We start from the raw sequence: 13,005 nt of genomic DNA, 5'->3' as shown, positions 1-13,005 counted from the left end.
CCTCTAGATAGAATAATACAGTTTATAAAATATATAATTTATCTTGGGGTCTTTGCAGGTTTCAGAAAATATCTTGGTCCTGATTGGAAGGTGTCAGAGTTTTCTGGTGCCAAAGAGGATGTTGAGCCCCCTCAAATCGAAGAGGAGGAGCCAGAGTTCCCACAAGACAGAGAGAGAGAAGAGGAAATAAAAATAAAAAAGGAGGAAGAAGATGACACCTGGTCAACTGGTGCGTCCTTGAAGAGAGAAGATGATCTTGGCGTGGCCAGCGGAGGGGCAGAGCCTGCAAACACTTTACCATGGCCCCAAATTAAAGAGCAAAAGAGAGAAGAGCAACTTTCAATCAAAACGGAGGAGCAGCAAGATGTCACTTGGTCAACTGCTGAGCCTTTCAACAGTGAAGTTGATCTAGGCGTGGCCGGCAGAGGGGCGGAGCCTCTGCACGGCAGCGACTCAACAAAAGGATGGCAAGAAGAAGCTTTTATTGCTCCTCCATCAGACTTGCTGCCTGCGCTGCCTGCCACTTTTCGTGAAGCTGTGTTCGCCAGCGATCATCCACTGCTCCCACGCCGCTCGTAACTTTGATTTGAAAGCCCGGTTGATGCCGATGTCCAGCGGCTGTAATTCTTTGGTCATGCCTCCGGGAATGACAGCAAGCTCTGAGTATACGTCACGTAACGAGTCTCGGCGGCGCTCGTGACGTATATGACGGCTCGCCGTCTGTTTTGATTTGCGACTCCATACCCGGCTGGCAAGCACAGCTTCACGAAAAGTGGTAGGCATCCCCGGGCTTCTTACGCTACGATTTGTCAATGGATCGTTGCCGCCTGGGCGAACGTGTCTGCTTGCACGGTTGTTTGAGCTTTTGCCAAAGCCTGCATAATTTCTAAGGAGCCACATGGAAATTACGGTGACTCTGAAAATGAAGAGAGGGGGGACCCGGCTATTTGGAAGGCTCGTTCGGGCAATTGTTTAATTCTGACACAGAAGATGAGGAGTTTGAGGGATTTGAAGGTGATGATGACTTGAGTAAATTGTAAAATGTCCAAATAAAGGACTACCGAACTCAGTTTTGCTTCCGTTGCCTTTTTAAAGCGTGTTTTTAGCATGTGGGTGTAGCGAGGAAGAACTATATTTCCCAGCATTCACTGTGCACCGGAACCCGGAAATAAGCTGCTCCCGGTAGCCAGCGCTATTGCGTTTCAATCTTAATCCATATGAAATATAGAATATATATGCGTCAAATGAAATGGTGCGTGCTTTGTGTGTCTAAAATACAGAAAATGTTGGGTTCATTCTGGGATGTTACTATATGTTCATTTGGACTTAATAGGTAATGAAGCTATAATTTAAATTGTGCCATACGGTTTGGACCAAGTGCACTTTCCCCCAGTCTTCCTGTCGGGGCCAGTCAATTGTTTTCATAACTATGGACTGAACAGGACAACAAGTTCCAGGCCAGACAGATGATCTACAAGGACTCTTAAACTGCTTTGTCTCGGAATCCTGCAGATGGCGATAAATCGAATCAAACTTCCGAGAATACTCACATTATTGTTCAAATATACTGTTGCTCTGTTTACCTTATAAAGAAATTATTATGCTTACTGGTGCAAATTCTAATGCCGTTGTTTTGATTTATGATCCGCTCGGGTCTCTTTTTATGCTTATCGTGCAAATTCTTCCGCAGGTGTTCCGATAAAAACAGATTGTTGTGACAGTTGTTTTTATAACCTTCATGATGTTATTCGGTTAAGCTTATACAATTGTTCAAAACAGTTGAGACAGTTGTTTTTGCTTATCCAATTGTTTAAATCAGATTACCTTTGAATGTTTTGGTTATGTGCCGCTAAATGGACCGAAAAGTATGCCGCCCGTCAGAATACTCTTGCGAACGAAGCCGCGTTGGGAGTGATTTTCCTTGCAAGTTTGTAAGCAGTTATGTTGAAAGATGTTTTCCAATTTTAATTAAATATTACTAATAATGATTTAAAAGGTTTTAATCATTATTCCAACAGAAATAGCACTCGTTACTGACACTGCGGCGTAAGAAACGATGCGCCAAATATGCGTGAAAATACGGTAAGTACTCAATATTGCAGAAATGTATACCAAAACATGACTTTGAGTCACATATTAAGGCCCATTTTGGAAATTGTTTAAAAAGTCTCCTGGGTTATAGACGCTGGAGCAATTTTTCTTTTTCCAGTATGATTTATTTAGTTCAAATTTGCATTTTCAGTACTCATGATTGACAGTGACACATTGCAGTTGTTTTTCCCAATTGTTAAAACAGAAAATCTGAATACATAACAGGTACGCTAGCGGATAGCAAAACATAGGTACGCTAGCAGCTAGCATAACATACGCTAGTGGCTAGCATAACATACGCTAGCGGCTAGCTTAACATACGCTAGCGGCTAGCTTAACAGGTACGCTAGCGGCTAGCAAAACATAGGTACGCTAGAGGCTAGCATAACATAGGTACTCTAGCGAATAGCATAACATAGGCACGCTAGCGGATAGCATAACATAGGTACGCTAACGGATAGCATAACATATGCTAGCGGCTACCATAACATACGCGAGCCTAGTGTCATGCTAGTGCTTTATCGGATGAGGCGTCCAATGTATTGACAAAAAACTGAAAATATACCCTCAAACGAGACTGCACCCTATCACAAGGTGCATTTTATAGTTGTGAAAATACAGTATTTGGGATTTATTCATCAACACTGCTTTGTCTACAAACCTCCTGGGACTTCTTCCATGAAGATCTTGATGAAAGAGTCCTCGCTGAGGGAGCACAGATACTGGACGATGTTCCGGTGCTTCAGTTGCTTGTGCAGGCAGATTTCCTCGTGGAGCGGCTGGGAATAACTGTCCACGGAGTGTTTGTTAGTGGCTGTCAAGTGGAGGGACAAACAATCCACTCACGTGCTGTCCTTTTCTGGAAACTTAATGATGGCTGCTAACGTCCCTGCCAGCATACACCACCCCGTCCGTACGTGCCTTTCCCGAGTACCACTTTGTCGCTGTTTTCGTTGATCTAATACATGTACTGGGAAGGGAAATGCGATAAATTATTCTGAATGGCAATTTAAGATTTAATTGTCTCTTCATGGTTATAGAACTATACTTCCATTTGTAAAAGTTAGATTCAAATGTGAAAAAAAGTGTTGTCATTTAGCGTCTTGGGCAAGTAATTACTCTCCCAAGAAGGGTTCTATGTCACTTGTGGTTAGCTTAGCTTTTAGCGTAAAGTTAAAAAGATATCCATGAAAGAGTGAAAAATGTGATCACAATCCTCAACTATAAATATTTTGTGATGTAATGTTATATTCTAATATTGATAGACATACGCCAACTGTGTCTAATCTCGTATTTGTGCATGCTAGAAATTAGCATGAAAAGCTAAGGTTCAGAACGTTAGCCCACTAGCATTAGCAAGGTAGCCCAGTCAACTTACCAGACGGATAGACAACTCTGTTACAGCATTTTGTTGATTCTATTTTAAGAGTTTTTACATCTCTATTTGGAGATTTTTGCAATTGTGATGACTATTAAGAGTAATTCTATAATCATTTTCTAAAGGCTTCCTCATTGGAGGCTAAGCAAAGTTGAGAAACACTGTTCTGCTCGCTTGAGTATGAAGACAAATTTAATTTCACAACCATTTGGGAAGGAAAGAAATGTGGTGGGAACAAACCTCAAGTATTCCCTCACTAAGATGATTCACATCCTGTGTGGTGTCTTCTGCCTTGTGGAGCAGAGAAGTGACCAGATCACAGAAAATGAGGAAACATCAAGACAAGATGTTATGTTATGGCAAAAGAAGTTGTATTAGGCAATTTCAAACACCACAGAGAGGTCATGGCCCATGTGGGGGTTGAACCCACGACCTCGGCGTTATTAGCACCACACTCTGACCAACTGAGCTAACAGGCCATGTGCTGAACAACCCAGATTTTTGCGTGATGACCCAAATGCAACACGTCAACTAGCTCAACAGTTATGTTACAGCAAAAGAAGTTGTATTAGGCAATTTAAACTACTACGAAGAGGTCATCACCTGTGCAAGGGTTGAACCCACGACCTTGACCTTGTAAGCACCACACTCTGACCAACTGAGCTAGCAGGCCATTTGCAAATTGGCCATGATTTTTGTGTGATGCTCGTAAATGCAACAAGTCAGCTCGCTAACTGTTTTGTTACGGCAAAAAAAATTGTACTAGGCAATTTCAAATCACTACGGAGAGATCATGGCCTGTACGAGGGTGACACCCGCGACACTGGCGATATTAGCACCACGCTCTGACCAACTGAGCTAACCAGCCATGTGCAAAGTGGCCATGATTTTTGTGTGATGCCCGCAAGTGCAAATATCAGATAGCTAAACTGTTATGTTACGGCAAAATAAATCATTTTAGGCAATCTTAACTTACTCTAGAGCAAGGGTGTCAAACCCGGGTTGGTTCGCGGGCCACATTAACATCAACGCCCTTTCATGTGGGCCGGACCATTTTAGATCTAATATCTAGATTTTTTTTATTTTTCTAAATTGGATTAAAATAACTGGATCAAAAGCCCAAATAGTCCGTTTTTAAAGCAAATCTAAATAATCTAAGTCTAAAGCAATTTTTATTTGAGCTTTTTTTTCTTAGTATGGAAAAATGTCTTTTAATGATGTTCTTTTATTTCAAGTGGAAAAAAAATATTTTTTTAAATTGGAAAACGGAAAATATTTGTATATTTAAACTAAAAACACAAAAGAAAAAAATTGGATTAAAAAATTGCAATGATTGATTTTAAAAAGGGGAAAATCTAAATGTAATGTACATCTATAATCATTTCCTAAAACAGAAAGTCGGCACTCATGATTTACTTTCCCGGGCCGCACAAAATGATGCAGTGGGCCAGATTTGGCCCCCGGGCCACCACTTTGACACCCATGCTCGAGAGAGGTTGTGCCCATTCAGGGGTCGAACCCATGACTTTGACGTTTTCAGCACCACACTCTGACTAACTGAGCTAAACAGCAATGTGCTGGCTTTGGCTCGGGTGCGACTGGCGGGTGAGTCGGCACGAAGATGCGGTGAGCTTGGACGGGCGAGGTCGAGGGGGGAGCTTGGACGGGCGAGGTCGAGTGGGGAGCTTGGACGGGCGAAGTCAAGTGGGAGCGGGGAGCTTGGATGGAGGGGTCGAGCGGGGAGCTCGGACGGGCGAGGTCGAGCGGGGAGCTTGGACGGGTGAGGTCGAGCAGGGAGCGGCGAGTTGGAATTGAAAGTGCTTCTAATAGGGGACCGAAACGTTTAGGTCTCCCGGGCTGCACTGGCATCTGCCCCAACATCGGAGCCAACTCACCACCAGGTTGTGATCGGTTGACAGCTCCGTCCCTTTCTTTACCCGAGTATCCAAGACATGCGGCTGTCCTGATGCCAAGTGCACATATGGACACCCTTATGCTTGAACATGGTGTTCATTATTGCCAATCCACTACGAGCGCAGAAATCCAACAATAGAACACCACTCGGGTTTCGATCAGGGGGGCCGTTCTTCCCAATCATTCCCTCGAGGTCTCACATAAGCATTGAAGTCCCCCAGCAGAACAAGGGAGTCCCCATAAGGAGCACTCTCCAGCACCCCCTCCAAGGACTCCAAAAGGGGTAGGTACTCTGAACTGCTGTTTGGTGCATGCACACAAATCAGGTGCCGTCCCCCCACCTGAAGATGGAGGGATGCTGGACGTGTCTAACCCCCCTTGAGAGGAGTGGTACCGGAACCCAAGCTGTGTAGTGCTGAGCCAAACTATGTCGAGCCGGAATTTCTCAACATCACGCTCAGGCTCTTTCCCAACCAGGGAGGTGACATTCCACGCCCCAAGAGATAGTTTCTGCAGCCGGGGATCGCCTTCTTTGGCCCCTCTCACAGGTGGTGAGCCCATGTGAGGGGGAACCCACGTCGCCTCTCCGGGCTGTGCCCGGCCGGCCGGGCCCCATGGGTCTAGGCCCGGCTACCAGGCGCTCGCCATCGCTCCCCTCCTCCGGGCCTGGCTCCAGAGTGGGGCCCCGGTGACCCGCGTCCGGGTGAAGGAAGATGTAGTCCAATAATGTTGCTCATCATAAGAGGTCTTCTGAGCCATTCTTCGTCTGATCCCTCGCATCAGACCAGTTTGCCATGGATAACCCTACCCCGGGGTTCAAGGCTCCGGACAACATAGCTCCAAGGGTCACTGGGACTGACAAACCCCACCACTATGATAAGGTAATGATTCGTCGGTGGGGTATTATTAGCTTAAGTGCATGTTTAAATTCAACATGGTATCTTATTTTGTAAATCCCTGGGCCGAATGTCTCGTACCGCCTTTTTTATTGTAATGGAAATTTTTAAATGCGTAATGGATGACTCTGTGAATAGCAGGACTAACCAAGGCTATGCCAGTCCCCGGCCGAGACCAAAGTTCTTGCGCTGGTGGTCCTCAGGAGCTCTGTCAGCAGGTGGGAATACCCACGTGCTCTCAGTATATCTGCTTCAATGTGATTGATTAGTTTTGTGAGTTACCTTGTAAAGTGTGAAGTGATATTTCAGAAGAAGCAGAGTGGCGCAGTGGAAGCGTGCTGGGCCCATAACCCAGAGGTTAATGGATCGAAACCATTCTCTGCTACAAACATCAGTTCTTTTTGGTAGAAGCAAACTACCCCACTTCCAAGTGTTACCATTGCTGTGAAAATTTGTTCTTGAAAATTATTAATTCGGTAAAACTTCTCCTTTCTCATTTTCTTCTGAGGGATTCCTACTGATCAAAAATCAGCTCGGAAATCGGGCCTGATCGCATCATTTTCACAAGATCGGAATTTGATAAAAAACGCATTGTTTTTTTGAAATGCCTTGATATTCTCATGAAGGCGTTAGTGATACCGCGAAACATGTCAGGTACGGCCTAAAATTCATTGTGAAAAAGGAACAGAAAATAGTCAAATAGGAAAATTCATTTTTATTTCATTACATTTAGTCCATTTTTCTTTTTGTCATCTATTTCAAATATTAACAACAACAAGTTTTTAATTGCATTCTAGTTTCATACACTTTGAGAGCATGTTCTGGTTCTGGTCTCGGTTTAAAATCATGATTCATCTTATAATATGACAAAAGTATAAGGACATTGTACGACTTATTTATTTATTTTGAGCAAATTCATTATCTTTCACACCATATTTCTTATAATGTTTCTTAGATCCTAGATTCAATATATCAATCATTTTCATTCAAATGTATCATGTTTGAATAACACTCAATATTCTTATTGGATTTGCTTGCAAATTCAATAGACAAAAACTGCAAAATTTCAAATTTCTTAGGCATGTCTTTAACTGTGACGATATTTTCCATATTATTTAGATAGTAAATTAAATAAAATCTTCAACGAAACTCAATTTTCTTATACAGTAATACCTTGACTTACAAGTGTTCCAACATACGAGACAAATTTGAGATTTGAGCATACCAGATGGTTCCCAATTGTGAGTCGGTAGTAAATTAGAACAAATTTTGGTGTTTTTTTTAGGATGGAAACAGATTAATTTGTATTTTGTTCATTTCTATGGGAAGAATTGACTTGAGATACGAGTAAATTGACATACTAGCTCAATCCCGCAATAAGATCGTATCTTAAGGTATTACTGTATTTGAATAGTGTGGATCGATATTACACATTAAAAAGTGTAAACAAGATTTTCAGAATGCAAAATACAATTATACTGCGATTACAATGATCTTTCATACAGAAATGGATAAAGCAAGCAAAGCCGTCATTGCCCAATGCTTATCACAACACATTTGTGTCTTTTAAGTCTATCCTTACGACTAAATCTCTGGCAAGAAGCTGAGCAGAAAAAGGGTTTCTGACGGATGTGGGTAATTGTGTTTTTAAGATATTCCTACCACAAATTGAGCAAAAAAGGGCTTTTCTCCTGTGCGGGTTGTTAAGTCTTTTTTTCAGGTTTTTCAATTGTGTAGCTTTTTAATTGGGCGGTTGTAGCGAATCTGTGGCCACAGACTGAGCAGGAAGACATTGTTCTCCAGTGTGGGTTAATAAGTGTTCTTTTAAGCTTTCCTTTGGGAAAATGTTCGACCACAAACAGGAAAATATTTTTTTGCCAGTGTGTCTTTGTAAATCTTTCTTTTGAGAAAAGGCTTTACCGCAAACTGAACATGAAAATGGATTTTCACCTGTGTGTGTTCTTGCATGACTATTTAAGTTTCTCTTCTGTGTGAATCTTTGACCACAAACTGAGCACGAAAATGGTTTTTCACCAGTCTGTGTTCTTGTGTGTATTTCTAAATTTCCCTTCTCTGTAAATCTTTTACCACAAACTGAGCACGCAAATGGTTTTTCACCCGTGTGTTCTTGCATGATTAATTAAGTTTCCCTTCCGTGAGAATTTTTGACCACAAACTGAGCAGGAAAATGTTTTTTCGCCAGTGTGGGTTCTTGTGTGGTCTTCTAAGTTGTGCTTTAGGGGAAAGGCTTTACCGCAAACTGAGCACACAAATGGTTTTTCACCTGTGTGGGTTCTTGTGTGCATTTTAAATGTTCCCTTGTGTGTAAATGTTTTACCACAAACTGAACATGAAAATGTTTTTTCATCAGTGTGGCTTCTTGCATGACTAATTAAGTGTCCCTTCTGTGTGAATGTTTGACCACAAACTGAGCATGAAAATGGTTTGTCACCCGTGTGGGTTCTTGTGTGTCTTTTAAAATTTCCCTTCCGTGTGAATCTTTGACCACAAACTGAACACGAAAATTGTTTTTCACCAGTGTGGGTTTTTGTGTGATTAATTAAGCTTCCCTTCTGTGTGAATGTTTGACCACAAACTGAACACGAAAATGGCTTTTCACCTGTGTGTGTTCTTGCATGACTAATTAAGATTCCCTTCCGTGTGAATCTTTGACCACAAACTGAACACGGAAATTGTTTTTCACCAGTGTGGGTTCTTGAGTGACTAATTAAGCTTCCCTTCTGTGTGAATGTTTGACCACAAACTGAACACGAAAATGGCTTTTCACCTGTGTGTGTTATTGCATGACTAATTAAGATTCCCTTCCGTGTGAAACTTTGACCACAAACTGAACACGAAAATGGTTTTTCACCAGTGTGGGTTCTTGTGTGTCTTTTAAATGTTCCCTTGTGTGTAAATGTTTTACCACAAACTGAACATAAGGGTTTCTCCCCAGTGTGGCTCCTCATATGTGTTTTCAAAGAAGATTTTTTCCCAAAAGTTTTCCCACACTGAAAGCATTTGCAAAGTTTGTCACCACTGGGATTTTTCTTAACATCTTCAACATCATCATCGTCAAAAAGCAAGTCGTTGTCATCTGATAAAGGAGCAATTAAATTTTCTGCTCGCCATCCTTCTGTTGAGCTGCCACTTAGAAGCTCCGCCCCTCTGTTGGCCACGCCCAGATCATCTTCACTCTTGAAAGGCTCACCAGTTGACCATTTGACACATTCCTCGTTTTTGATTGGAGGTTGCTCTTCTCTTTTGCACTGTTGAGGGAACTCTGGCTCCTCCTCTTTAATTTGGGGCCATCCTGAGGCGTTTACAGGCTCCGCACCTTCGCCGGCCATGCCCAGAACATCTTCCCTCTTCACGAACTCACCAAGTGACCAGGTGAAATGATCTTCCTCCCTTTTGATTGGAAGTTGCTCGTCTCCCATTTGTTGTTGAGGGAACTCTGGCTCCTCCTCTTTGATTTGGGGGATCTCTTTAAGGCCAACAAAGTCTTGCCCATCAGGACCAAGATATTCTCTGAAACCTGCAAAATACAAAGATAATACGTGTCGCTACATGCAGTCAAAAATGGGGAAACTTTTTTTTCTTACTTTTACACGTTTATTATCACAGCATGGTAGATTATTTTGGAAAGATATATGCCAGAAAAGTCACCTTTCAGGTTCAATCCAATCATCCACTACACAATTTAAAGCCAAAATAGTGGTGAATTCAGATTTTAAATATTTTATCATTTTTTTTATTTTATGGTCATGTTCTTGAAACGTTGCAAAAATCTAAAACTTGTTATTTTGGGTTAAAATGGATTAAGTACATCCAACTTTTTCTTTTATTTTTTAATGGACATGCATGAGGTTAATTTACATTGTTTCTTTTTGTGAGGCTGAAAATAATCTGCTTGCAAATGTTGATGTCTTCAGTTGATTATTTTATTTATTTCATATTACAGCAACTTTTGGTTTGAAGGTAAATTTTGAGAAATAATGACGCCTGCAGGTTTTATTCTTTACTTTTCGTAGTGTAAGAAACGAGTTGTTTCATCTTTATTACAGAACTTTTAAAATCATCAAACTGCTGTCAAAGAATGAGTTGGTAAAGAAAACTATAGCTCTATAATTAATACTTTATATATTTGAAGGAATAGTCTTTAAGAAACGTTTAATTGGGAGAGCGATTAAACACAAAAAGTGGCTAAAATAGAATACGAATAAAAAAGAAAAGCACCTTTTGCAAACAGTCGAGACTTGATGGCGTCACGTTCTCCGTGGGGGTGTCTTTTTGGGGGTCCCCTGCTCGAATTGTGTATTTTGCGTACATTTTGCAACATAGTAGGAACTGATGAAAAAATGGGATTTGTCACATATTCTCACCAAAAACCAGGAAAGGTAACTCACCTGACATTTTCGGGCTTGATATTTGCTTGCAAGACGAAGCGTTAATTTCAAGAATCTTGTTTCCTCTCTTTGCTAGCAGCTAAACTCGGCTAGGCTAAGCTAAGAACGCCAAAAATGTCAACGTTCATCCAAAAGATTCGAGATTAAATGATTTTTTGTGTGGTCTCGTATGGAGTTCGCACACTTTTTATTGGATTAGTCATACGGCTAAGAAGTGATTAAAAAAAGAAGCAAATCGCTTTCCAAAAGTATAGCAAGCGCCGTCGTTCGACAGCAAATGGACGAGACGGCGAATGGCGATGACGTCATATACAAGCGGCGAAGATTTTGCCTTCAGACGGGAAAAACATAAAAAAGAGAAAGGAAAAAAAGAATAGAAATACAAAACATTGTGGAAATTTTGTGTGAATTATAAACCTTTTCTCCAATGGAAAAATTATAACCAACTGATCTTTTTTAGTCATTTCGTTTTAAAAACTCATACAATCAATACAACCAAGATAATATCGAAATCATTTAATTTAGAGAAAAGCCATTCGGGTATGAACTCTGTTAAAATATATAGAGACACCAGTCAAAGTGTTTGCCAGGTTTAACGGTATTAAAATTTAAATATACACAAAGCAAATTGATGATACGAGTATCGGGATGAATGAATATGCCACTTAGTTATACTTACTATTATCCTATTAATATTAACACATGTTTTCATATTTATAAGAAAAATACGTGAAGCCAAACAATATATATTAACAGGGGTTTGATACTCGTGGCCTGCAACATATATCATAGATCAATTTACCAATAGAGAGTTTGAATAAACCTTAGGAATGATAATACTATATGTATATATATATATATATATATATATATATATATATATATATATATATATATATATATATATATATATATATGTGTGTATATATATATATATATATATATATATATATATATATATATATATATATATATATATATATATATATCACTTACTAAAAGCTTTACTGGGTATTTATTAAGGAAATCTGCCGTGCTCGTCCAATGCAGCTTCTCTACTGTTCTGTATTGCCTGCAAGAGAAAATATTTTACCCCAATTAGCATGCAACATTTTTTATATACAGTGGTACCTCGACATACGATCTTAATCCGTTCCGGGACTGAGCTCGTATGACAAGTTTCTCGTAACTCGAGGTAAAGTTTCCCATTGAAATGAATGGGAAACAAATTAATTCGTTCCAACTCTCTGAAAAAAACACCAAAAACAGGATATTGGATTGAAAAAAATGTTTTATTTCTTATAATTCGCCATATATTGACAAAGTAATAAATAACGAGTGGTTTAATAGAAATAAAGTGTTTAATCTAACTAAAATTGGGAGGATTTCGCCGAGGGGAGAGAGAGACGCACAAAAGGGGCGGGGGGCTTCGGTTTGTTTTCAACACGACGCACTCGTAAACAGAACAAACACTCCACCCTCACGTTCGCTATCCATGGGCTGTTTGCTGTCGTACTATTCCCTTCAAAATATTCCGAAAATGATGCACACAAATGTCCTCACAATCGGAGAACGCACGACCACTTGCCAACGAGCAGAGTCTTTTATCAGCGATCGCCCCGCTGCTCATGAGAGCTTCGGGGGCGCTGGCTAGCGGCTCATTTTAGCTTGTAGCATCTGTGTTCGCATCCCCTCGAACGGCGACTATGATAGAGTTGCTACCGGGGATGCTGTTGCGAGCCAGTGCCCCCGATGTTCTTATGAGCAGCCAACGAGCAGAGTCTTTTATCAGCGATCGCCCCGCTGCTCATGGGAGCTTCAGGGGCGCTGGCTAGCGGCTCCTTTTAGCTTGTAGCATCTGTGTTCGCATCCCCTCGAACGGCGCCTATGATAGAGTTGCTACCGGGGATGCTGTTGCGAGCACGAGTATACTTCATTACCCAGAAAGCCCTCTTTTCCCCGCGCATGGGCGTTGTGCGTTTCCTGGTCTGAATAGCTCATCCGGTGCTCGTAAATATTGTTATACGTACACGAAAGATATGCAAAAAAAAATGCCATGGCCACCTGGCTTGGTCGCATAACGAAATTTTGACCGCATCACGGGCGAATTATTCGATCGAAATTTCCCCCGTAAGACGAGCATTCCGTATGACGAACGGTCGTATGACGAGGTACCACTGTACTCAGTATAAACTTTTCGCGAGCACAGGCGCGCGCGGCCGTCTCGATAGTTGTCGTCACTCGTATAGATATCAACAAATTTGTTTACCCAATTGGCATGCAACTGATAGATTTTAACATTGGGGGGGTTGAGGGG

General features: G+C 41.2%; 1 protein-coding gene and 1 non-coding gene across 2 annotated transcripts; both read right to left on the bottom strand.

Annotated features, from left to right (window-relative positions):
• Positions 1-2,744: 2,744 nt before the first annotated feature.
• Positions 2,745-11,157, bottom strand: LOC144066096 (uncharacterized). Its single transcript, XM_077589444.1, has 4 exons — positions 10,689-11,157; positions 10,519-10,629; positions 9,317-9,817; positions 2,745-2,905 (listed from the first exon to the last, which is right to left on the bottom strand). The coding sequence occupies exons 1-4, from the start codon at positions 10,693-10,695 to the stop codon at positions 2,745-2,747; spliced, it is 780 nt and encodes a 259-aa protein (XP_077445570.1). The 5' UTR covers positions 10,696-11,157.
• trnai-aau (transfer RNA isoleucine (anticodon AAU)) lies at positions 3,875-3,948 on the bottom strand. The gene has a single exon. It is a non-coding gene; the product is annotated as a tRNA-Ile (tRNA).
• Positions 11,158-13,005: the final 1,848 nt, after the last annotated feature.

Source organism: Stigmatopora argus, chromosome 20 (genome assembly GCF_051989625.1).
Source record: "Stigmatopora argus isolate UIUO_Sarg chromosome 20, RoL_Sarg_1.0, whole genome shotgun sequence".
Taxonomy (NCBI): domain Eukaryota; kingdom Metazoa; phylum Chordata; class Actinopteri; order Syngnathiformes; family Syngnathidae; genus Stigmatopora; species Stigmatopora argus.
The sequence above is the reverse complement of the archived record's forward strand: the minus strand, read 5'-3'. Positions and strand labels throughout refer to the sequence as shown.

Bases quoted from the DNA above. Each gene is read 5' to 3' on its own strand.
- LOC144066096 (XM_077589444.1), bottom strand. The intron at 9,818-10,518 runs GTGCTTTTCTTT...TGTATTTTGCAG, and splicing joins GTCTCGACTGTTTGCAAAAG to GTTTCAGAGAATATCTTGGT. The intron at 2,906-9,316 runs GTGACAAACTTT...TCCACTTGACAG, and splicing joins TGTTAAGAAAAATCCCAGTG to CCACTAACAAACACTCCGTG.